The following is a 26615-nucleotide window of genomic DNA, read 5'->3' on the forward strand; positions in this document are numbered from 1 at the left end:
TGATTTTGAAAATATATCATATATCAGTTAAAGTCAGTTTAGAGTTTCAAGAAGCAGAATGTTGAATAATATTTCCCTTAAGTAGATAAAACTAATTAAAAAGACTGGGTATAGAGCAAAATATACATACCCCGTTTATATTCTCTTAGAGTATATAGAGCATAAACAGAATATTCATTTTCTTCTCCCAATTATCTAAATGTACATACAATCATATGCTTTTATGTGGGTCTTCATTACTATGCTCATTTATTTAGTTAGTTAATTTGTTGCTTCAATGTGAAAATTGCTGCCGCTGCAAATTAATTCAGTCATTTTTTCCCCTTCGCTGATGGTTTTATGTTTTTTTTCGTTTTTGGTTTTCTTTTGTGGTACATTTTTTTCGAATACAACTTAAAGTTACTTGTATTTTTTTTTCTTTTTTTTTTTGCTTTTCTAGAACTACTTTTTGGCAAAAGTTTTTATGATTGAACGAGCTCTGTCCAAAAGTTTCAGTGATATAAACTTAATTTTAATTTAATCAAGATGTACGGGAAATACTCTTGGAAAGTTAATTATATTATTTGTTTAATTTTCATAGTTTTTGATACTATTCAGCGAGTGAATTTAACTAAATAAATAAATAAAAATTGAACTTACAGTTTGGAAAATTTTTTTCTTCCTAATTGAAGCACTTGGCCATGCCTTGATGGATATATCTATTAAATTTATTGTGTATATTTATAGGTAAATTGTATCTATTGATTCGGATTATGGTATTTATATCGCGTAACACATGAACCCGGAATACAAAATGTTTCGCTTTTGGTTTTGGCCAAGATGCTGCCGCGACGCGTTCGTTTTGTTTATGTCGACCGTTCAGGCGAACATCGTGTTGGCAAGTGGCTGAGTGTCGGGCCAACAAAGCCAGCCAGATTCGTGCTCATCCTTGGCCCTGCCCTGTCCATCCTCTCTCTTTGCTCCTCTTCTCATCATCATCATCACGACCAACACCACCAAAAACCTAGGCACTATAGGCAAAAGACTTGCGCACTGCTTTGCCGACGTTTTATGGGGGCAAGAGCAACAAGTTGTTGCTCTTGTCATTCTGTAAAAATTGCTTAATATGTGTGTGCTTTTCCTTATAACACTTCAATGGAACTACAAAAGGGATAAAGACCAAAATCAAACATATGGAAAAACTCAGCTCCTGCCGCCTCTTCTTTTTTCATAGTAATTTATGACAATATATGTATGTATGTGATACACTTTGAGGGATAATGTAAATATAACAAAAATCTAACAAATATTAAATAAAAAATTTTCATTTGTATATAGGTTATTGGTTTATTTTTTAATGAAAAGAAGAACATTTAATTTTCTATGCGTGAAACATCTTAGCATCGATAGATATCATCAAACTGTTTGTTTTGAGAAAAATAATTAAAACAAACTTTTTTCCCACAATAAAAACACACGCAACTAATTGAACTGAATAAGCTAAGATACAAATATACAAAATAAATCCATGAATTAAAAGAAACCTGATGATGGAATAAGTATATTTTATATATGTACATATATATATGTTTAGATCATGATCGATCTAATAAAAACACAAGATATTAACCAAGAAATGTATACTACTCTATTATCGTAATACGCTATAATCCTGCATGATTCAGTATGGAAATTGTGGAAACTTTGAGAAACTTCGATTGTGGAGAAATTATATTTGAAATACATTTTATTAAAATCGTTTGATAGTACTCAATTCTAATCAGGCTCTGTATCTAAATCTGAATCTAAATCTTTTAAAAAAGTTATAGAGTATGTCAATTATAAGTATAGTTATAAACTTTCTTACCAATTTTATTGGTTTTAAATAATTGTAAATAAATTGTATACGGGATTATCATAAAATTTGTTTTATTTTGTCCTACAAATTACCTATTCGACCTATGTAGGTATGTAGAATTCTTTTTTCTAATATTTTAGTCGACCTTTTTTTTAATAAAGTAAAGGTTTGATTCAAATTATATGGCTAAAACCACAAGGGCATTATATTTTTAAGCTTATATAGTTTTAAAACCTTTGAGTATCTATGGCTAAAGAAATAAAGATAAATCGTTATGTGGAGATACCATTTAGCTGGGGACCATACAAAATCATGGTTACGACCAAAAATTGAATACTTCCCAATGGTTGGTCTTTAAAAGATAGCAGACTTAATGTTTAATTCAATGTTATAACAAATAAGAATAGGTCCTCTTACTTAAAACACTAAATTAATTTACCCAGGGACTCAAATCTTGCTTGAATTTTTAACATTTTTTAAAGTAATATTCATAAGTAAAAATGAGCAACGTATGTAGTGAATAGTACGCCGAATCAAGGAGTAATCTACAACAAAATTTGATCAAAATTGGTGACTCACATGGCTAAGAATTCAATTATTAGATAAGCAATGGAATTTAAGACATTGTTGAATATTTGCCTCATTTTCTACAGAACTCTATAAAAGATTAAGTTGGCGGCAAATAAGGTCTGTAATTCATAAAGTCGAATATATTTTATAAACGATTGCTATGTTAATTAATTTTCAACAATTTGATGGGCAAATACAAGAATGCAAAAGTCAAGAAATACCAACTATAATATTGACATGAATGAAACATGTGGGGAAAGTGCAAATCAATTCATTCACAAAACACAGTGAAAATCAGTTGAATTGTTTTTTATATTAAATGCTAAATGATGGCACAATGTAAATCGCTTTGACATTCTGCACGTACATAACGCTGAGATTGTAAGACCAAGCAGCATAATAATAATAATAATAATCAAAAGCGGGAGAGCTTTTCCCCCCCACCCCTCGACATATGGGTAAGTGTGTTTGTGTGCCAAAGGCACACACGTAGCGATGTGGAAATGGAGACGATAGAACCAACTGTTATGTGAACGCATTGGCCGAAGGCGCAGATATCGATGAAGTTGAGTCGTAAGTCTCTGTGGCCAGGTCGATCATAAAAGGTCGGTACCCAAGCAGCAAAAGTATCAGTTCCATACGGCTTTCAAACGTCTCTCGAACTAACGCTCAACCATGCAGTCAACAGCAAGTCTTCGTTTTGGTCTTTTGATATCCTTGATTTTGGTCACCGGAACGCAAGGACAATACGACATTTACGGGGATTATGGTTCATATGGTTTTGACCCTCAGGACTATATTTATGGGGATAATAGCTACGGTAGCAACTGCCCACCGAATGGAAAACCAGTTTGTGCCACTTCAGGATACGATTACCAACTATTTTCTAGTAAATGTGAACTGGACTCCAACAATATGAAGCGTCTCTTCACGGGCAATGCTGGTGAGCAAGCAAAATGCATTAAATAAAAGTCCTTTTTAATCTAATCGCAATTTAATATTTCCTAGAAATGACCACCACCGACTTGTTCTATTGTACATCAAAGAGTTCATCGTCATCTCAATATTATTCACAAGTCTATTCGAATGCTGCGCCGGCAGCATATGGTGTGAATACTGATACAAGATCTTTTGCCTATGCGGCAGCAAGTGGCATGTATGGAGCAAAGGCAATTGCCGAAGCACCTGGACCATATCAAGTTTATAGCCAACAAAGTGGATCTGCTTATAAGCCATATGGTTTGAAATATCAAACAACAACGGCTGCCACCTCAACGGCTGCTTCCACAACGGCTGCCACCTCAACGGCTGCTTCCACAACGGCTGCCGCCTCAACGGATGCTTCCTCAACCACTGCTACACCCACATATACCTATCCCACTTATCCTACTTATCCAACAACGACATCGACAACAGCAGCAACTACAACAACTACAGCGAATCCAAGCACAACGACAACAACCGCAGCGCCAACATCGACAACGACCACGACGACAACTGCAGCACCAACTACAACGACTACAACAACAGCAGCAACGACAACAACCACAGAACCAACAACGACAACGACGGCTGCAACAACAACTACCGCTGCAACGACGACAACAACAGCAGCAACGACAACAACCACAGAACCAACGACGACAACGACGGCTGCAACAACAACAACCGCTGGAACTACGACAACAACAGCAGCAACGACAACAACCACAGAACCAACGACGACAACGACGGCTGCAACAACAACAACCGCTGGAACTACGACAACAACAGCAGCAACGACAACAACCACAGAACCAACGACGACAACGACGGCTGCAACAACAACAACCGCTGGAACGACGACAACAACAGCGGCAACTACAACAACTACAGAACCAACAACGACAACGACGGCTGCAACAACAACTACAGCTGCAACGACGACAACAACGGGAGCAACGACAACTACTACAGAACCAACAACGACAACGACAACGACGACAGCTGCAACCACAACAACAACAGATGCAACAACGACAACGACCACAGCAGCAACAACGACAACAACGGCAGCAACGACAACAACTACAGAACCAACAACGACAACAACAACAACCACAACAGCTGCAACAACAACTACAACAGCTGCAACGGTGAGTTGAATTAATATTGATAGACACATTATCGAATACCAATTATATTACACTTGATTTCTTTTCTCTCATATCATCCTTTAGACGGGTAATATTGTGATCACTCAAACGATCGCAGGTGTTACCACAACAACCACAGTAAGTGACGGCACGGCAGCAACATGCACCCTTAGTGGAGCAACCTTTGGATCAGTGACCGTGACAGTAGGCACCACAACCGAAACAAAAGAGGGATGCATCTCAACAACCTAAGATAAGAAGTGGAATAGCAATTCAAAAAACCTCTAAATCAATGATATAGTCAAGCCCAAAACTTAAATTTAAAATCTACTAAAAACTATAGAACAAATTAATCTACAATAATTTTTCATAATTTACAGAATTTAACAAGAATTTGTCAATTAACCATTTGATCTTATTTTGTTTGGAATTCAATAAATAAATTTGATATATTAAACAAGTAAACAAATCGTAGCAAAGAAATTATGTTGAACATTAAAGCTTTTTACTTTTTGCGCCTCATCTAGCTGTAATTCCCAACTAGTTTTGGTCCGCCGACTAGACAAGTTAGTAAACAGACTTTAATCTGAAGCCTATTCATTCCAAAGATGTATTGAAAGAATTTAAGAGGGTAAAATCTATCATTTAGTTTATTTAGTTTATGATTTGTCTAAATTTGAGATTATTCCCATGAACAGATTGCAGTTATTTTTTGAAATTTTTCTTCCTGAGGTCTGAGGTCCTGAGAATTGACTTAACGCCTTGCTACTTGCTACATGAACAGCTGAGATTTACCTTTTCTTCTGTTGACTTTCCGGGCCGGTTTCTTTATTGCCTTTGTGTTTTTTTTTTTTTTTTTTCGCGCTCTCGTTTGCTCATCTATTTTCAATATAGTCTAAATATATTCTCAGCCCATTGTGGCGCCCTTATCTTTTTGACAATAAAACAGCATTAAAAGCTTAAAAAACATGGAAGTAAAAAAAAACAACAAAAAACAATAGAGCGACCATTATGAAGTGCACTGGGCGGAACAGATTGGCAACAGTGTGTGGGTGGGGGGGAGTAGGGACTGTTGGTATGTGGCTGGTTGAAAGGAAAGCGGAAATTAACAAATGCCCAAGGCAACACTTTGCATTACCCAAAAGCAACAGCAACAACAATTACAACAACAACAACAAGGACATCAGGACATAAATTTCCATTTATATTCAAATTGTTTTAACTTGGCTCAAATATTTGTTCGTTCTCAGGTATTTTGTTTTGGGTAGACATATTTAATTTTCCTTATCAGTTCTCCTTATCAGCTTGGCGAGCATGTTGATGATGAATGTGAGTAAGGTTAACTTAAAACATAAAAATATATTTATGTACATGCTTACATAGATAATATATGATATTAGCTGTTTTTTTTCTGTAGTTGCTTGGTTACCGACGTTTTTTATGGTCTTTGGTTTTTTACCAAAATCTCTTAGCCAAATGATCATCAGATTTGACTTTGGCTTTGGTTTTGACTTAGAATATGTAAGTGCATTTAAAATTTGAAAACTGTCGGTGTAAAATGCTCTTTAATTAATCAAAATACAATTTGGATACTCATATCAAATTTTACCCATTAATACTCAGGCCTTTTTCGCACTTTTGAGTAAAGATATTGCGCATACGTCGTGTAGTCCATAATATTCTTCACAAATTTACATTAATTTAGTTCGGTTGAAAGAACTAATCACATCTCATTTTGAATTATGAAGACTTTTTCGTCAAAATTGGATTTTAATTTCGAATTGTTAACCTTTTGGTTCTTAGAATGTTCAAAGGTTACACTTGGCAAGGTGGATGGCCAGCTATCTATGCCAGGTCCATGTCCCAAAGTCCTTACATTGCGGCCCTAGAACTGTATCGATAGCCGATGTTGGCATTAATTTATAAAAATTATTCTTAGAAAGGCAGACAACCGGAAAATTTGCATAAACACAGCGTAAATTTTGGGCCCAAAAAATACACAAATTTTTTTGGCGCGAAAAAGTTTCTACTCAATAAGTGCTTAGATCCCATTTGTTAAAACAAAAGGAGGCAAGAAACTCTTTGGCTCTCTTGTGGCGCTTTTCTCACACCTCTTGTAAACATCGCATGTTACTTGAGGGGGAGGCGCCAGCCAAGAGGAAACACAAAGCAAAAAAAAAAAAAAAGAAAAACATTTAACCAGCAGAAGGCGTGATGTTAAAATTTAAAATCCAGCTGCAGGCCGCATGCGTCATGATCCAGCCTCATGTACTCCCCATCCCCATCCCCATCCCCCTCTTCCCTTCCACTGTATGTCTGAGATTTGATGGCATCTTGAGCCAATTATTGACATGCTGTGTGGCATGCCACATAAATCAAAAGTTTTTGGCGGTTGAATTGGATTGAAGTGTTTTGGTCTTTCTTGTGTTTGTTTGAGCTCTGTCTCTGACTCTGATTCGACGCGTTGCTGAAATAAATTTTAAGTGGCACAGGATTTTATCGGGCTTAGATAAGTAAATATGTATTTGATTTGAATGCCAGTGGGATAACATGTCCACAGAGCACAAATCAACGTCCACAGTATCATGGCCAATAAATCTGTGTTGATTCTACTTCGATACTCAGTGCACTGGGGACCAGAAAGGGCATATCTTGTATATCGTATGAAAAATAAATGCTCAATCATTTTAAAAATATATTCATTGTCAAGTTTAGTGAGATTGAAATTTCTACAGCAAATTTTTGACACTTTACTAAGTTTTAAGCTCTTGCTGGTATTATCCTCAATTGATTTGAATTATTTCACGATAAATGTATTATAAATTTTCAAAACAACAAAAAAGAGGACTTATAACATGAAAAAATCAACAACTTTATGTGAGAATGGGTAATGCTCAAGTCGTTGCCAGAAATATAACAAGCGGAATTTGTTTTATATCTTTCTTTTCATTTTTTTTTCTTCTTCTCCTGTTGCGTTTTTTCTATTTTTTGGCAAACAAATTGATATTTACGGCTGTGAAATCGACATATCACAATTTATTTCAAAACCCCTTTTGCCCGTAACTCTCTCTTTGTCTCTCTCTCTCTCTCTATGATACTCTAGATTGCGTATACGCCCCATTGTTTACAATAAATAGAAAGCATCAAATTGAAATCCCACAGACAGACAAATGCAATGTGATTTTGTGTGTATATAAAATACAAATATACCCTTACAAAAGAAAAACATAATGTATGATATTTCAAGTATTTCTTTATAATTTTGACAATTACATAGATATTGCTTATTTCAGTGATTAGAATAACGAAATTATTTAATCCAATAATCGCATTTGTTTACTTTAAGCCATTAAGTCTAAAATATAAATGAAATTTAAAGGCATTAATTGTGCGGGTTTTTTTTGACTTTGCTTTTCCAAAAGCATTTTATTGGCTTTAATTGAGCTAATCAGCATTTTTACACTAAGCAACAAAGTCAATGTTTTCGTTTGGTTCACATAACAAAGCGAAAAGACTCGAACTGAAGCCAAAAAGGTTGTCGAAATTTGATGTTCTAATAAAAACATTCCATCATTAGAAAGATTTATACTTTAACTCGAAATCATAGTATTTATTAGAATACAAGAATATCGAACATTTTCTAATCAAAAAGATTTAGTCTATACTTTTCTAGTAAAAATTTAGGTCAATTAAATTTTGTTTTATAGTGTAGACAGAACTTGGAATAAATAAATTTGTGAGTAGGATTTAAAAATGTTCTGTATCTGATCAAAATTGATTACAATAGATCACTCGAAAGTAATTGAAAGAACACAATTACTATATCCGTATGGCTTAGTAGATCTGACAGATGAATAAAAGTTGAAGATTTATAAAGATGTCATCAATCGAACTCGATTCCAAATTATGTATATCAAAAAAATTCCATTCAAAAACTGAATTATTTAACAGTTTATCGCATACTTTAAGGGGCAATCATAACCCAAATTCACTTTCGTAGATCAGTTTAGATAACTTTCGATTTCATTTCAATTTCAATGAGTTTTTCATTGTTTATTATAGCAGAATAGAAATTTAGGGAATATTTATTTCGTTATGGCAACATTGAAAAATTCGAAATGTTTGTTTATACATATTTCATAAATGAATGTGTAAGTGTTGTTTGGGTGTGTTTTTCGGCTCTGTGTGGGGGTGTGAGTGTGTGTGTGTGTCTGTGTGTGTAGCATCCCGGAAATTTAATAAATTAAACGCTAATCCAACTAAAGGCCGCTAAACACAGTCAACAATGTTTTTTTTTTTTTTTTGGTTGTTGTTTTTGTTAATTTTCTCACCCAAATTTTGTTTGATTTGAACAACAAACATTACGCAAAACGAAACTGTCTCTTTAATTCAAAAGGAAATTGAAGAAGAGTCGTGAAAAAATAATCGATCATTTGGCCAGAAGCAATTAATCAAGTATTGAATTACGGCAAAGAAAAAATGTCATTGCACAATTTAAAAAAGGAAAAAAAAAAACAAACAAAAAATGTCATATATTTAATTTATTGCATTTCACAAGACAAGGAGAGAAAACAAACAACAATATACAATAAGGCAACAAAGGGGACCACAACGACCATTATAATACGCTATAAATTTTCATTTTTCCCGCCCCTTCCCTCTCATCTTCTTAGCATATATAAATGCCATTGTAACTTTGACTTGTATATATTTCCTGTGGCTTAACAGTTGACAGCAAAAAAGTGCATGTACTTCTTGTGTTAAGAAAATATATACGAAGGAAATATACATACATACACATAAGTACAAGTATAAGGGCAAGCCCATGAGCAGATCCTGGCAACTGGCAGGGACAGGACTTGGGCCATGGGCCATGGGCCATGACCAGAAAATGTAAAGTGGGCAAATATGTTTGCAAAATTAATCAAAGGCAAATGCTTTAGCGGACAGCTAAAGGAGCGTCAAAAAAAAATAAAAAAGAAAAGCAAGCCAAGAAGAAGGCAAAGTAAAAAAATTTATAAAATAAATTAAAAATACATAAAGCGTACAATTACGAAAAAAATTTGTATATTTATTTATTTATTTTGTTGTTTTTCTTCTCTTTCTGTTTTATGTGCAATGACATTAAAGTGACTAAGGTGGACAAAAAAACAAAAAGAAACCAAAAACGAAAACTGAAACTGAAACAGCAGCAAAACCAAAACCAGAAGCAGAAAGAGATATAGAGAGAGAGAGAGAGAGAGGGGGGAAAAAATTTATACACATTTGTGACGATGGCGCCGGCAATGAAATAGAATCCAATTTCCATGTTATTTCTTCAATTCTTGTTGGTATTTCTTCATGATGTTGTTGTTGTTGTTGTTTTTTTTGGTTGCAAACATGAAAAATTTAATATGAGCCGACCCCCTAAAAGTCGACTACAAATAAATGCGCAGCATATGTGTGTGTGAGTGTGTACTTTATGTGTTCAGATACTTCTATGCATGTATGAGTATGTAACACTCTGTGTGTGTGTGTGTGTGTGTGTGTGCATGCAAGTGATGTGTGTTGGGCCAAAAGTAACTTGAAGTTTTAATCATAAACCATCGTACCCTAGACAACACTAACATCTACACACACACACACACACACACACACACACACACATCCGTATATATTAGATGTGTATATATGTATATACATAATAAGTGGGTAAGTGAGTGTGTCAAGGAACGGGGAGGGGAGTCCGCGAGACCCAAATTATGTTGTAAAAATAGCGAAACGACCAAATGGCGACATGGGCCATGCCACTTCAGTGGGCCTTGAGGCTCCACAGTTTCGGACAGCTAACAACAACAACAACAACAACAACAACCGACAAAACATCGACCATCAAAAGTGGCATTGGCAATGGGGCAAGCATTGCTTAGCCCCTGTTTAGACACACTAACTAATGAGAAATTCATCGTGCATGGCATCTAAATGACATGTCCTTTCGTTTTTACTTGCTGAAAGTGATCGTTTGCCAATCCAATATTTGATATCTGAAGCAGATGAAGCCTCTCAAAAAGCAACAGATTTTTCTATACCTACTTAAGTAAACGTAAACGTTATTCCTTATCTAGGCATTTGTTTAGGCACCTTTACGGACAACCTCAATCTGCTTAAACAAAAATTTAATTAAAAAGTTTGCTAGGGAAAATAATGAGAATTGAATTCGGAGTTTTTCACTTTAAATAAAAACAACTGAAAACCAAAAAGTTTGACCCCTAAAAGAATATTTGGGAATGTACTTAAGCAATTTTTGGAAATTTAGTCAAATCAAAAAACCCAAACCCTTTTTTCAAAGCTGCTCTAAAAGTTATTGAGAGCTGAAATGCCTTGAAGGTGCAGCCTTTATACTCTTGCAGGCATCAATAAAATTGTATTATACTTCAAACTCTTTTCTTTTTGACCCCAAAAATCTGCCACTGAACTAAAATGATGGCTTAGAATTGCAGCCATCATTTTAGCATACGAAAGACTTGTACCAAATACTCTTAAAGTATTTATAAATTTCTGCATCACCCTTACATAAAGTTATCTTTTATCTCACTCATACTAACACAGCACTTGTAAACGCTTTATGTATGATTGTCTCCCTCTGTTTTATTTGTTTTAGAGAACTTTTATATACTAGTCAGACGAATGTGCAGCTGCGCATAAAAAACAAAGTTTCGTTTTAATAGCTTTAAACCGTAAGAAAAGAACCGACAGATTAACCAATCTAATCAATTTTATTATGCCATGTCCAAGACAAAGATACGATTCTATATCTATCTATCTAATCTAAGGTATGTATTATAATTATACAAATCGAACATTGGTTCAAAATACTATCCACTACCTTGGTGTTATCTAAAACATTTAAACATTTTGTTGGTTAACTTGAAGTTTATTTAAAGTCCACTTACAAGGGGAACTTCAGGTATGCGAATCACCGATTTGGATGAATTTTGGATATGTTGTAGAATACCCCGTCATTTGACGCTGTGTGAAATATTTCGGCGCACTATTCTATATTTTCCTAATAAATCGGCTTTAAAGTTATAGCTTTGGTGACTTATAAGTAAAACGCCGAGTGGACTACAAGCAGCTCGATGGTGTAAGGGGTAGAGGTCCTGCCTTAAATCGACGGAACTCTGGTTCAACCCCCGCCCGAAGCTAGTTAGTTTTGGGTTTTCATTTTTTTTTTTTTTGCTTTTTCAATAATTATTTTTGTCTAATAGCGAAATAGGTCTTTTGATGATTTGTAATTGGAAACATTTTTTATGTATGTTGAAATTATTGTAGATGCAAATTATTATTATTAACTTGTACGCTTAAGGTAATACCAGCTATACGCACGCCATTATGTACTGTATTTTTTAGGTAAGTTTAAAATATGATAAAGAGAATGCAAAACTCCTTAACGCTTATAGAAGAAAATCGAGAAATTTCATCAAAAGAAGACTGTACTAAAGTAAAATCCCCGTCAAAGACGGGGCAATTCCACTTGTCATCTCTGATATTGAAGGGAATGCTCAAGTATGCATGGTTCGCTTCAGATTAGAAAGTGGTTTTCCAAAATTTTTATTTCGTTTGTTTCCTTAAAATTGGTTTAAAGTTGGTATGTTTTTGCACAAAAGCATTATTTAAACATATTCATAGTCTTGAGAAAATATACATACGGGTATCATGTTTTTATGATTTATATCACAACAAAAAATGTGAAGGCAGAAGTTAATTAGTCTATTTTGCGTCTATATTATATATATGTTTTTGTAAAGGCATAAAAAATGAATCCAATCAAAAATCATCAAAAGACCTATTTCGCTATTAAACAAAAATAATTATTGAAAAAGCAAAAAAAAAAAAAAATGAAAACCCAAAACTAACTAGCTTCGGGCGGGGGTTGAACCAGAGTTCCGTCGATTTAAGGCAGGACCTCTACCCCTTACACCATCGAGCTGCTTGTAGTCCACTCGGCGTTTTACTTATAAGTCACCAAAGCTATAACTTTAAAGCCGATTTATTAGGAAAATATAGAATAGTGCGCCGAAATATTTCACACAGCGTCAAATGACGGGGTATTCTACAACATATCCAAAATTCATCCAAATCGGTGATTCGCATACCTGAAGTTCCCCTTGTTAGATGATATATCTACAAGTTCTGGTGGTTTTGAAATGAAGCTTTGTCATCTACTTATTTGTATTTGTGGCTTGACCACAAGAACCCAAAAGGCAGTGCCATTTACCAATTCCGTTTTCTGTCTCTCTATGACCATGTGTGTGTGTATGTGTGTGTAAATGTGATGTAAACATGCCCAATAACTGAGCATACCAAATGTTTTTGCACCCATCCCTACACTGGCCGTTTAACACCCTTTTAGCCATCGCCAAGAAATGCCCTCTTTTGAGCTACCATCAATGAGCTGTTGGCTGTTAGCTGTTGGCCTTGTTACAGCACAAAAGGCAGACACCACGCGCTGTAGATTCGAATCCGAATGTGGATACATACATATGTCCATCTATGTATGTATGTATGTATGTATAGATACATATGAATGTGTGAGTGAAGCATATTTGCAAAACAGGAAAAGCATTTATCACATTGTTGCCTTAAGAATGCAAGATAAATATGTCTTTCAGAATGGTTGTAGTTGATGCTTTGCAATAACAACAATTTAGTCGGAAAAAAATGCTAAAATTACACACAGAACAACGACTCTGGGTTACACTAGGACAAAGTTTCTTTACCTCTTACATAAAATATGACTGTATTAATGGAGTTATGGTCCAATGCCTCTTATAGTCATTCAAATCTGTATATAGACCTAGAAAGCCATTTGTATATACTTATGATTCTAATCCCTATTAACAAATGAGCCAATACCTAAACATGACCATTTGGAACCATTTAAAAATAAGATACACTTGAAGTTGTTTTTTCAAATATGTATATTCCTTTAACTTCCTGTAGCTTATGTAACAGAAATACATCTAATGGATCTAGCTTTAAAATGGAACACAAAGAAAATGAACGTTTCTTTAACTTAGTTCAGTTCATTCCTTATATTCTAAAAAAATAATGCTATATAATTCGATATTTCGAATCATTTCAATATCAAAGGTCCCTAAAGGTCCTTTCACTAATTAAAATCACAGGGAAGTGCCGTTTTATCATGAGGTTGTTTGGGACATTTTCTAGAGGAGCAGATTTTACATGATAAGCTTGTTGTTGAACGTTTGAATGTAGGAATTAACATATTTTAAAGGAATTAAATAGTTTGCAAAAAAAATAAAAAGATATAAGAGGATTCCCTTTGAGCCGGACACTTGTATATGTATAATCCCTTTTAGCATTTGAATTCATATTTAAATGAAGTTTGCAATGCAGTTTAAAAGTGAGAAGGGTGAAATAGAGAGAGGGAGAGAGATAGAGACAGAGAGTATAAAGGGTAAAAAAACACACACACACGCCCACCTAGACTTACATCCACCCAAGCATATGCATGTGTATTCAGCTAAATATCAATTGTCAAGTGTGTGAATGCAACATATTGCATACTTTCAGGCCGAGCTGTCTGTTGGTTTTGAGTTCACATCTCAATGATTATACAATTACAAGACATTTGCCCTGTTTATCTTAGTCTTTGTCCTTCTCTTTTGTATAGATAAGTTCATAACCGAGATGCTGTCTGACTGTCTGTCTATCTGCCTGTCTGTAGCATATGCCGCAGCCGGCGGCATAATGCGGGCATTTCAGTCGGAAGTCGAAGGGAGAGAAAGAGAGAAAGAGCTTCACATTGAACTTCACGGCAGCTGCTAATTGAATCACAAACCGCAACGGGAAATGCTCCACAAACAAACAGTACCAACCAACGAACCAGCGAAACAAGCAACCAGCCAACACAACCGACATTTATGTTGTGTGTGTGTGTGTGTGTGTGTTTGTGTGTGTTTGTGTGTGTGTAATATAAGGATGGGTGTCATCCCATGGACCGCAAAATGTAAATGCCAGAATTTTAGAGCTGCTGGGCGCTTGTACGTATGGCATACCATCTTTATAATAAGCCTGGTATGCTGTCCTTTTCATTCTCCCCACGATACTTTATTATTTTCTTTCATTTGGTTTCTTTTTTTAGATTCATTCAAGCAGGAAAAATGCTGCTGCTGTTGCTCGCCTGGCCAATTGCAAATCCCTTTTGCAATCCCATTCAACTTGGTCAGAGTATCCTTGAATTTATGAGCTAGTATATAAAAAAAAAAACAAAATAAAACACAAGCTACATCACACCGTCTGAATAAATCATTTCAATGTATTGACGTTTCACATGAAATTCAATTCGTTTTGCTTGGTTTCGTTTCCCTTTTTTTTTCAAGAAATGAGCATCACACTTTAAGATATCCGCAGTGGCTATAGCATGGAAATTCATAACAATAAAATCCCACGATCCACTCAATTACAACAAGTGCATGAAAAATTATTCAAGCAAACAAAATGCAGGAAGCTGAAAATCTTTATTTGCCTCAAGCAAACCAATGAGGCATCAAATTAAATACAAGTTAATGCGATTCATTAATAGAATAGATTGTTTGTGTGTCTGTGTGGATGGAAGATGGGGCTTACCTTAAGTTTTATGTTTATATGATTGCGTTGAATTGGATGGCCCAAAAAATAAAAGTTAACCATTTACTGGTCTCGCCACAAAAGAATAATTTCATTTATTCCCGCACAATTCACAATGTAAATTGATTTATGTTTCCCAAATTGCGGCACGCCAAAAATGACGAAAACAAATCAAAGCCAAAGCAGATACAACTATAAATCAAAATCTTCAAAAAATGTTCACTCCAGCAATTCCAAAAAAACAGAACAAAACCAAAGATTTACCGGCAGACGGCACATCGACTGTTCGCTACAGCCAACAGTTGTTAAATGAAAGACCCAAAGCAGCTGGCAACCGACAACAGACAGGATTTTGAATTTGAGAATAATGTTATGTTATACATATGCCAGCAAGCAGTGCAAAACTGTTATACACGAGAGTAGCCACAGGAATTCAAGAAACTGTATATCAAACTTATGATGGGGTAGAGATTTCAAGTCAGTTGCTTTGAGAGCAATTTCGAAATCATTTAGGTGAATGGGTTTATAGAAATAAAGGCAGAAAAGAAAACTTTCTTATCCTGTGGCAAGTCGAGGATGCGATGGGTTTCTTATCCTTCATGTACACTTTGTCCTCTATTCAAATCTAATGATAAAACTGCCTGCGATGCAAGCTTTTTGTGTTCATAAAGCAGTCGATATGATTGAACTAGCATAAGAAATGCCATCAAGCAGTTCAACGTCCATTTGACGATTTAATTTCATAATTTTGTTTCTTCTAGCAAATATATCTATGCTTTAACCATTGAAATGCTAACCATTAAATTGAAGACGAATCGCAGTGTGGGCTTAAATTACAATTACAAAACTATAAGACGGTCACGTAAATTGATAATATTGGCCGAATGTCTCTAGGTCTATCACATTCGCAAGATGCTGGGCATGCTAGCTATAAATACACAACAGAGGGCCAATTAAGATCATCAGTTCAGCATAGACTTGTAAAATGTGGTCAACAGCAGCAGCAGCGTTCTATTGTTTAGTCCTCGTATTGCCCTTAGCTCTGGCCTTTAGCCAGAATGAACCACCCAATGGGCCAAGAAGCAGGCAACAGATGTATAACTCCTATGAATCTGCATGTGGAGAAAAAGTTTGTGGCAGCAATGGTTATCGGTATGCTAGTTTTGACAATATCTGTCACTTAGCTGAATACAATGAGCAACTTTTTTATACTGGACAACCAGGTAAGTTGGATTATCAATTGAAAAATATTTCCCTTATACTCATGTACTTACAATCATTTTAGAATTCCATGACACTGATCCATATTATTGTGACCAGGCTCAGGACATTTTCCATCATCATCGTTTGCCGTACAGAGATCACAATGTAGCAGCTATTTCTCCATATTCTCCAGCACTTTCTAGGCAATCATCGGTAATGCAAAATATCCACTATCGCTCTAATAATATTCATCTTAAGTATCCAATCAACAATTATTATGAGCAACCAGTTGCTAGTTCCTATGAACATGCAGCTGCAGCGACTTCTTCGATTGTAACAACAAAACTTGGTCAGATTGGAGCGCATAGTTCATTTTATTGGAGGCAGCCAAATACAAATCGATATCAAAGTTCTTACGAGCGCCCCGCAGAGCAAACTTTATCTGCTGTCTATCCATATGCAGCTAATCCATATGCAATGACCTCAAGTCAAACACGTGAACCAACTAGAGTGACCACCCCAAGAACTGATTTAAATTCAACGGCAACAACGACAACCGCTGCAAGTTCAACTTCAGCATCTACAACAAAGGCACCTTATACAACAACGACAACCATACCCTCCACAACTGCATCAACAACCAGTACTGCTCTTCAAAACACAACAGCAACGTCCACAACAATTGCTCCTAATACGACAGCAGCATCCACAACAATTGCTCCTGAAACAACAACCACGACATCTTCAGAAATAAATCCCATAACCCCCAAGACAACGACAGCATCCACAACAATTGCACCCAACACTTCAACTACATCTACAACGACAGTAATAACTACAACTATTGCTCCCAATACGACAACAACAACTACAACAATTGCTCCTGAAACAACAACAACGGAATCTTCAGGAATAAATCCCATAAGTCCAAACACAACGACAACATCCACAGCAATTGCTCCCAATACGACAACAACATCTACAACAATTGCTCCCAACACGACAATAACAACTACAACAATTGCTTCCAACACCACAACAACAACTACAACAATCGCTCCAAATACGACAATAGCATCCACAACAATTGATCCCAATACCACAACAACATCTTCAACAATTGCCACAAACACAACGACAGCATCCACAACAATTGATCCCAACACAAGCACTACAACTGCAACAACTGGTCCCAACCCAACCACTACAACTGCAACAATTGCCCCGAACACGGCAATTACATCTACAACGATTGCCCCAAACACGACAACAACAACTACAACAATTGCCCCAAACACGACAGCAACATCTACAACAATTGCTCCCAACACGACAATAACATCTACAGAAATTCCTCCCAACACATCAACAACAACTACAACAATCGCCCCTACCACAACAACAGCAGAATCAAATAATGTAAGTTTAATTTTCAATTAGATTCACAATTTTTAAACAACTTGTTTCTAATTTCCATAAACAATTTCTCAACAGATCGATCCGATTACAATCACCATACGCCAACCAAATGGCTTGATCATGACCTTTATTTTAACCTCACGGAAAACTGATGCCAACGGCTATCCAACATGTAATGCCAACTCCTCAGCAGAGATAACACAAGGCTCGCAGACATTATTCAAGTTCACTGGCTGCCTTAAGGACAGACGGGGCAACACTTCCAGCCCAAAAGCAACACCAACTCCAACTAATTACTACAAATCCCCCTTGGCTCCATATACCAAGAGTCCAGCACATTATTATAGGGCTGCCTCTTCAGCTGCGGCCAGCTGCGGACACTCATATGCTTCGCGTATTGTTTACAACTTTTAAGTAGCCCTTACATATCATTTATTTATCACTTTATTCTAAAATATATATCTTATTAATAAAGCAGCTGCACTTAAATAAAAAACTAAAATGATATGCACGTGTATTTAGAATTTTTATTTAAAACTATATTGCTTAGGCTGACAACAATGAACGATAATGAATGAAAAATCTGCAATTTCATAATACTTATTACACATGCTGAATTCGAGTATTTAGCATATTGCATACATATTGTATATAGTATATAAACTTAATGTAGATATCAAGTAACCTTGACAATAAACACGCTTAAACATTTCATAATGAAAGCACACAAAAAGAAATGCTACCATTTCCAACGAATTCGATTCACAGAATATTTTCTCATGACTAGCCCCCTCGCCCACCTACCCGCAACTCGCTGCCCACATATGACACAGATAATTAATATTTCATAATGCAAATGCAATGGTAAAATAAAAACAAAAAAAGTGTAAAAACAGTATATTAAAAAACAAAAAAAAAACACAAATAATAATAATGAGGAGAACTGTCTGGCGCTGAGCAAGAAGCAACATTAAAGTGATAGAAGCGAAACCAAACCAAATGGGGCTCTTAACACGTAGACATTTCAATGATATGACAGCACAATTGTCGCGTCATTCTCCTACAGTTTGATCGGGGTTTGTTTTGCTTCTATTTTGTTTTATTTTTTTTAGTATAAATAGCTTAGCCTGGCTTAAGCAAGGCATACTGGTTAGTTGACCACCAATTGGCTACAAACCGTTCTCAAAATGTCTACAATTTACTATTTCATTGGATTTTTATTGTTTGCCACGCATGCCTGGAGTTATGGATATGGTCAGGGATATGGAACTAGCCATTATAATCCCTTTTCGCCATGCGGTTATTATATACGCTGTCAGCCTGCCCATGAGGAGGATAAAGTCTGTGCCGTTGGCTATTCACACATGAATGACCGGAGATATCTAAGAAACTTTGGAAGTGAATGTGAGGCGCGTTACTACAGTTGCGTGGACCAAATAAGTAAGTGGAAAGCATGCGATCCGTTATGAAGATCATTACATTTTAATATTTTGAAATCCATTTGCAGAATGGGATGTCATTTATAATGGTGAATGTAACGATTGTCCTCAATCATGTACGGATGACTATACTCCTGTTTGTGCGGCCATCGGTCCAACGAGACGAACATTCCCAAATTACTGTCATCTTTTACATGCAATTTGCCACACCGAATATCGTAAGTAGCCCTAATCGCAATGTACACTGTGAACAACTTCTAGATATGCATATTCCCATTCTAATCTTAGCGTGGAAACTGGAGCATTTGAGCACTTGTGAGAGTAAGTTGCCTGCTGCATACTCACCAAAGGGCCCTTACGTTTATCAAGAGCCTGCCTGGGATCCCTATGCAATAAATCCACCTCCATCACTAATGGAGCAACAAAGAGGACCATATAACTGGCAGCCCTCTCCGTACGCATACGGATATCCACAGCCGATCGAAAGCCAGTCATCTTATGCAACTCCCCAGCGACAATCCTACAACCCTACATATAATAATACCACACCCACATATCAGACAAACACTACAAGTACGACATCGCCAGCTACCACAACAACAACAACACAACCCTCTACAACATCGACTACGACAACGCCAGCGCCAACAACGAATAGCACGACCACAGTAGCTCCAGTAAATACTACAGCTACAACAACGGAGTCTACCAAAGTCACTCCTTTGCGAAAATTTGTGGAAAATATAGCAAGGGTAATAAATGTCACAACCGACAAACCTGATCCCAGCAGTGTTTCAAGTACTTACCCAACACTAACAACTGCAACAACGCAGTCCTTCGAAAACACAACCGCAACTAAAGCACCATCAGTTCAGCGATTTTCTGCAAATGTAGAACTACCAGCTAAGGCGATAGCGAAGCCTGATACAACAGTTGAACCTGATACTACCGTATACTCCACATCGTACGCTACCACTCCTGTTTACAATACGACCACAGAAGCTCCGGCGAACACCACAACCGTAAAGAATGCCGTATTGGCCACTCGGTTTGTGGAAAATGTAGAACTACCAGCTAAGGCGATAGCGAAGACTGATACAACAGTTGAACCTGATACTACCGTATACTCCACATCGTACGCTACCACTCCTGTTTACAATACGACCACAGAAGCTCCGGCGAACACCACAACCGTAAAGAATGCCGTATTGGCCACTCGGTTTGTGGAAAATGTAGAACTACCAGCTAAGGCGATAGCGAAGACTGATACAACAGTTGAACCTGATACTACCGTATACTCCACATCGTACGCTACCACTCCTGTTTACAATACGACCACAGAAGCTCCGGCGAACACCACAACCGTAAAGAATGCCGTATTGGCCACTCGGTTTGTGGAAAATGTAGAACTACCAGCTAAGGCGATAGCGAAGACTGATACAACAGTTGAACCTGATACTACCGTATACTCCACATCGTACGCTACCACTCCTGTTTACAATACGACCACAGAAGCTCCGGCGAACACCACAACCGTAAAGAATGCCGTATTGGCCACTCGGTTTGTGGAAAATGTAGAACTACCAGCTAAGGCGATAGCGAAGACTGATACAACAGTTGAACCTGATACTACCGTATACTCCACATCGTACGCTACCACTCCTGTTTACAATACGACCACAGAAGCTCCGGCGAACACCACAACCGTAAAGAATGCCGTATTGGCCACTCGGTTTGTGGAAAATGTAGAACTACCAGCTAAGGCGATAGCGAAGACTGATACAACAGTTGAACCTGATACTACCGTATACTCCACATCGTACGCTACCACTCCTGTTTACAATACGACCACAGAAGCTCCGGCGAACACCACAACCGTAAAGAATGCCGTATTGGCCACTCGGTTTGTGGAAAATGTAGAACTACCAGCTAAGGCGATAGCGAAGACTGATACAACAGTTGAACCTGATACTACCGTATACTCCACATCGTACGCTACCACTCCTGTTTACAATACGACCACAGAAGCTCCGGCGAACACCACAACCGTAAAGAATGCCGTATTGGCCACTCGGTTTGTGGAAAATGTAGAACTACCAGCTAAGGCGATAGCGAAGACTGATACAACAGTTGAACCTGATACTACCGTATACTCCACATCGTACGCTACCACTCCTGTTTACAATACGACCACAGAAGCTCCGGCGAACACCACAACCGTAAAGAATGCCGTATTGGCCACTCGGTTTGTGGAAAATGTAGAACTACCAGCTAAGGCGATAGCGAAGACTGATACAACAGTTGAACCTGATACTACCGTATACTCCACATCGTACGCTACCACTCCTGTTTACAATACGACCACAGAAGCTCCGGCGAACACCACAACCGTAAAGAATGCCGTATTGGCCACTCGGTTTGTGGAAAATGTAGAACTACCAGCTAAGGCGATAGCGAAGACTGATACAACAGTTGAACCTGATACTACCGTATACTCCACATCGTACGCTACCACTCCTGTTTACAATACGACCACAGAAGCTCCGGCGAACACCACAACCGTAAAGAATGCCGTATTGGCCACTCGGTTTGTGGAAAATGTAGAACTACCAGCTAAGGCGATAGCGAAGACTGATACAACAGTTGAACCTGATACTACCGTATACTCCACATCGTACGCTACCACTCCTGTTTACAATACGACCACAGAAGCTCCGGCGAACACCACAACCGTAAAGAATGCCGTATTGGCCACTCGGTTTGTGGAAAATGTAGAACTACCAGCTAAGGCGATAGCGAAGACTGATACAACAGTTGAACCTGATACTACCGTATACTCCACATCGTACGCTACCACTCCTGTTTACAATACGACCACAGAAGCTCCGGCGAACACCACAACCGTAAAGAATGCCGTATTGGCCACTCGGTTTGTGGAAAATGTAGAACTACCAGCTAAGGCGATAGCGAAGACTGATACAACAGTTGAACCTGATACTACCGTATACTCCACATCGTACGCTACCACTCCTGTTTACAATACGACCACAGAAGCTCCGGCGAACACCACAACCGCAAAGAATGCCGTATTAGCCACTCGGTTTGTGGCAAATGTAGAACTACCCGCTAACACAGCGGATAATGCGACTACGAATGCCTTACAGGCTGACTTTGCGCCTAAAATCTCATCTACAGACGTTGGCTCGCCAGGTACAACTGACGGGAGTGCCCCCAACAACACGGTTATAAGTGTGGATGTTCCTGGAAAGGATGGCACCAAGCGAGTTCGTGTCCACAATATAGATAAGAGCAATGTGTACTTTGTTTTCCTTTCCTAGGCAATTCACTCGATAGTAATAGAATAAGAACATTATTTTTGTTTAATATTCTGCTGCATTAACAAGTGTTTAAAGTTGTATTAATTCTATAAATGTAAGCGTATTTAGTTCAATAAAAACGATTAACTTTCCGCATTTTTTCTTTTTCAAATGTCCAGTAAAGTTATTGGTTAATTGGGGTTGAGTTATATGCCAATTCGTTTATGTATAACGTTTTTATTATAGCTTCGAATGGTTCGCCCATGGCTCCTAGATATGGTAATGGTGCAATTGCCTGGTAGTTCTGATACTGAATATGAAAAGCAAAGAACGGATCGAAAATTTCTGTAGCATTGGAATTCATATAGGTCATGTTCGCAACCACATCCTTTAGGTCATATTGATATTTTCTTAATTTAAGTGCCGCCAATCGTCGTTTGTTTGCCCACTGAATTATCTTTTCTTTGAAACTTAAATTCGGTATTTTGATGTTGTTATAAAAGCTCTCATTGGTTGAATGGTGCATATTATTAGAAGTTCGAAACTTGTCCCTCAGTTGGCTGACTTTCGCTTGCATATAAAACAAAAGAGGTTTCAACCCTTGATTGTTATTTTTCTTGGGCTCATTGCGAATATCTTGGGTGTAGTTTGCTTCAGTTAAATTCACAGGATTCTCAGAAATTTGCATTCCAACGTCCATTCGATTAATTGCAGTTTTATTGGCCTTACACTTGCCATTAATGACAATGGCCATTAATAATGCCAGATAAATCCAAATTTGCTAAAGGTTAATACACTTATTATCAACGAAAGCTGCAAAAAAACTTAATACTTACCATAATTTTGGAATATTTTATATTTAATTTAAAGAATTTTTTGTTTAGACAAAAAACTGCCATGTAAAATAAAGCAAGAATGAATTATTATCATTTCATAGGTGACCTTTTTTGCTTTGTTCCTAAAAAACATATAGACACAAAAATCACAGCAGACTGTCTGGTAAATTTCGAACGTGCAACCGCATTCACAAGATTTTGTAACATTGCGGAACAATTACTTTTAAATCATTTCAGCAAAAATGAAATGAAAGAGTTTAATAACCCAAAAAATTGCTGAACTCTGCGAAATAATTAAATGGCTTTTAAAAGATGTGAAATGAGCTCAACAATTTTACGATTCAGTCATTCATTAAGTCTGGGGTTTCTTAAAAAAATATCTTTACTGTGATTAAAAGATTTTTTTCTTTTAAAAAATACAATCTGACTCTCTTGTCTTTTAAAATGTTCCCAGTCTGATTCATAAAACTTAAAGCACGATTTCATATAAAGAATGAAAAGTTTCGATATCATTAAAAACAGTATTTATTATATTGCATAACAAATTCAAAACTTTGTTATATTTTTGTGTACTATCTACAGAGCGAGCTTGAAATGGAAACTTTTGCTGAAAGTTTTGGAAACGTGCTTTTTGAGATATTTGCTACAAGAAAAGGCACTCAATTTCAATTTATCTTTGTTGGAAAATTCACTCGGATAAGTTATCTAACCCAAATACCCCAAAAGTTCTACTACACTCAATTTCTAAAGCTTTGAGTGAAATCGTAAAACTTTTTGGGGAACAAAAAAGTCCTTAAAAGTTTGTGCTTTTGTGTTTTTATTGGATAAAAACTTAGGGTAAGGATTAAAATAGCTTTAGATAAAAGTGTTATATAAAAATAAACATTTAAAATAGGGAAATTCAACTAAAGTCTACTGACTTCTTGAATCATCAGCTTTTTAAACTAAACCTAAACCTATAGATTAAATTGTGTTTATTTGAATTTCGAATAATTCAAATATAAAGCAGCTAAAAAAAAATCTTTAGAAACCATTTAAAATTACTGTAACGAAACCAACTATGTAATTATATACCTAGATACTTAGATACTACTACAAACCGTATGATTTCGCTGTTGTATCCATAAAGTTTTTAAAAATGTATGATTATCGTATTATTCTTTCTATCGCCAAGAAATAAATAAGAGGACAACTTAAGTTAGAATTAAACTCGAAACTGTCATTGAAAGTAACAATTTATCTCTTTCGTTCGGGTTTTTAACAAGTATGTTTGTGTTGAAAAGTCAACTTGACATTTTTCTCCTGTATTCAATATAATTATCCAAACATCTCGTCAGTTGGAACTAAATATTAGGTAATTACACTTACATCATAGAGAAGTACCCTTAATATAAAAATCTAGTTCAAAAAATCTATTCAAATGGCCAACAATTTATGTATTAAAAAGGCCAGAACTTTTCTGTCTCCATAAGAAATGCAAACGATCTGAACGATTGCCATAATCTGAGGAACTCTCAGAGCTAGAACCACTTTACTTATTATTGATACTTGTATTATATATATATGAAATTTAGTTATTAAACTTGATTAACAAGCGAACTCAGTAAAGTAAAATATATCAAAAGACCAACTTAAAAGGTAAAAAAAAAACATGAAATGACTCCTTCTATTCAGCATTTTTGGTACTTGCCATTTCTATTAAGATGTTTATAAAATTAATATCAGCACATATTTAAGAACATTATGTATATGGTTATTACAAATAGAACAGAACATCAGACATATGTATAGTATATTATGGTCTTTTGATATATTTTACTTTACTGAGTTCGCTTGTTAATCAAGTTTAATAACTAAATTTCATATTTTTATCGATTGGTAAGTCTTAATGAAGAAATTAAATAGCATATGGAGAAATGTATTTGCACACACACACACACAGATACAAACAATGAGAGACAGAGAGGGAGATGAAGACAAATTAAATTCATATTGAATGCCTGGATCTATTTTGGTTAGGTCCGAAACGACTCTATTAGATTTACCTTTGGTGCTAAAAGCATTTGCATTGGATACATATATGTATGTGTATGCACATAAATGCAATTGAATATTGTAAGCCCCACCCCCTCCCCCATCAACAAACTCTATCCAATGCTGTCGTCCACTCTAGTGTGTTAGGTGTGTTTTTGTAGTTGTTTGACTTTGCCTTTTCTACTTCTACTTGCATTTATACATTTTAATTGATTGCATTTTGCCTTTCCAAATCCATTTTCTTTTTTTTTCCCCAAAAATCTAAACAACATAAATTTGACATCATCCAATTGTCCGTGTCACTTCAATGACATGACATCCCCCAGCAGCATTCTGTACAATATTGTGGCTCATTAAATGCAATGTTTTAATCACGCCAAAACCAATCGACGACGACGACCAAGGCCAGCAATATCCATCAACAGCTGCATAATAGCATCCTGCCAATACGATTGATATTGAAATTGTTTTTCCTTTTACCCTCTACGCACACTTGCTCTCCCTTTCGCGCGTTATTTCGGTGGCTTTTTTTTTTTTTTTTGTTTTGTTCTTGTGGGAAACGATTCGATTCAATCAACCAGCACATTCTAAATTCATCAAGTAGGCACGGGCCACGTTTTCTGAAACGCGTCAATGATTTGACCCATATTGTTCAAGTATTACCGTGAAAAGGATTTTTTTTATTCAATTTCAATATTGATTTCAATATACTGTGCCGACAAGGAATACATAGTGTCTAATTCAGTTTGTTTCATTATTTTTGTCTTAAAGACTATTTTTCTTGTTTTTTTAGCTTAAAATTTTTTATTTTATAAAAAAAATTGTATAAAAAAACTAGACGCAAATTGAAAGAGACATTTGAATTTAGTTCAGTCTGCTGCTTTTCAGCCTTTTTTGTATAATTCCCAATTGGTTCAAGCATGTTAAAAAGGGTATCCCAAAAGGAAATTAAACAGTAAATAAGCAATCTAGGTCATTAATAAATTCTCTTTTACGATTAAATAAATAAATGGAAAAAGTTTTAAGTAAAAATTGAATGTGGCAACTCAGACTCGAAATAATACGATTCTAAAATCTTAAATTTTCTTGTGAACTTAAAACAAAATGTGGTTAAATTTTTGATCATTTGTTATAGGGACTTTGATACGGTCCACATTCAAACGATATAAACGGAGACGAATCAAAAAAAAAGC

At 36.2% G+C, this 26615-nt stretch overlaps 4 protein-coding genes across 4 annotated transcripts; 3 read left to right on the forward strand and 1 right to left on the reverse strand.

The window, feature by feature from the left end:
• Window positions 1–3041: 3041 nt before the first annotated feature.
• On the forward strand, window positions 3042–4191 carry LOC124460423 (integumentary mucin C.1; the record flags this gene model as incomplete). Its single annotated transcript, XM_047011140.1, has 2 exons — window positions 3042–3350; window positions 3416–4191. Coding segments are annotated over exons 1-2 (1044 nt in total), but the record flags the coding sequence as incomplete, so codon positions are not given.
• Window positions 4192–14824: 10633 nt separating this feature from the next.
• On the forward strand, window positions 14825–18276 carry LOC6648409 (mucin-5AC-like). The gene is made up of 3 exons (XM_023179465.2): window positions 14825–16397; window positions 16460–17796; window positions 17872–18276. The coding sequence occupies exons 1-3, from the start codon at window positions 16160–16162 to the stop codon at window positions 18208–18210; spliced, it is 1914 nt and encodes a 637-aa protein (XP_023035233.2). The 5' UTR covers window positions 14825–16159; the 3' UTR covers window positions 18211–18276.
• Window positions 18277–18978: 702 nt separating this feature from the next.
• LOC6648410 (mucin-2) lies at window positions 18979–22708 on the forward strand. Its single transcript, XM_002071134.4, has 3 exons — window positions 18979–19236; window positions 19304–19453; window positions 19524–22708. Exons 1-3 carry the CDS (start codon window positions 18984–18986, stop codon window positions 22571–22573), a joined length of 3453 nt encoding a protein of 1150 aa, XP_002071170.3. The 5' UTR covers window positions 18979–18983; the 3' UTR covers window positions 22574–22708.
• On the reverse strand, window positions 22593–23510 carry LOC124460488. The gene is made up of 2 exons (XM_047011377.1): window positions 23389–23510; window positions 22593–23333 (listed from the first exon to the last, which is right to left on the reverse strand). Exons 1-2 carry the CDS (start codon window positions 23449–23451, stop codon window positions 22737–22739), a joined length of 660 nt encoding a protein of 219 aa, XP_046867333.1. The 5' UTR covers window positions 23452–23510; the 3' UTR covers window positions 22593–22736.
• Between the last annotated feature and the right edge of the window lie 3105 nt (window positions 23511–26615).

Source organism: Drosophila willistoni, assembly GCF_018902025.1.
Source record: "Drosophila willistoni isolate 14030-0811.24 chromosome XL unlocalized genomic scaffold, UCI_dwil_1.1 Seg141, whole genome shotgun sequence".
Lineage (NCBI taxonomy): Eukaryota > Metazoa > Arthropoda > Insecta > Diptera > Drosophilidae > Drosophila > Drosophila willistoni.

What these genes read in the sequence shown, in the direction of transcription:
- LOC6648410 (XM_002071134.4), top strand. Translation starts at nt 18,984, where the DNA reads ATGTCTACAATTTACTATTTCATTGGATTTTTATTGTTTGCCACGCAT. An exon ending in CAGTTGCGTGGACCAAATAA is followed by an intron (nt 19,237 to 19,303) that starts GTAAGTGGAAAG and finishes ATCCATTTGCAG; the next exon opens with AATGGGATGTCATTTATAAT. An exon ending in AATTTGCCACACCGAATATC is followed by an intron (nt 19,454 to 19,523) that starts GTAAGTAGCCCT and finishes TTCTAATCTTAG; the next exon opens with CGTGGAAACTGGAGCATTTG.
- LOC6648409 (XM_023179465.2), top strand. Translation starts at nt 16,160, where the DNA reads ATGTGGTCAACAGCAGCAGCAGCGTTCTATTGTTTAGTCCTCGTATTG. An exon ending in TTTTTATACTGGACAACCAG is followed by an intron (nt 16,398 to 16,459) that starts GTAAGTTGGATT and finishes CAATCATTTTAG; the next exon opens with AATTCCATGACACTGATCCA. An exon ending in CAACAGCAGAATCAAATAAT is followed by an intron (nt 17,797 to 17,871) that starts GTAAGTTTAATT and finishes ATTTCTCAACAG; the next exon opens with ATCGATCCGATTACAATCAC.
- LOC124460488 (XM_047011377.1), bottom strand. Translation starts at nt 23,451, where the DNA reads ATGGCAGTTTTTTGTCTAAACAAAAAATTCTTTAAATTAAATATAAAA. An exon ending in TAAAATATTCCAAAATTATG is followed by an intron (nt 23,334 to 23,388) that starts GTAAGTATTAAG and finishes ATTAACCTTTAG; the next exon opens with CAAATTTGGATTTATCTGGC.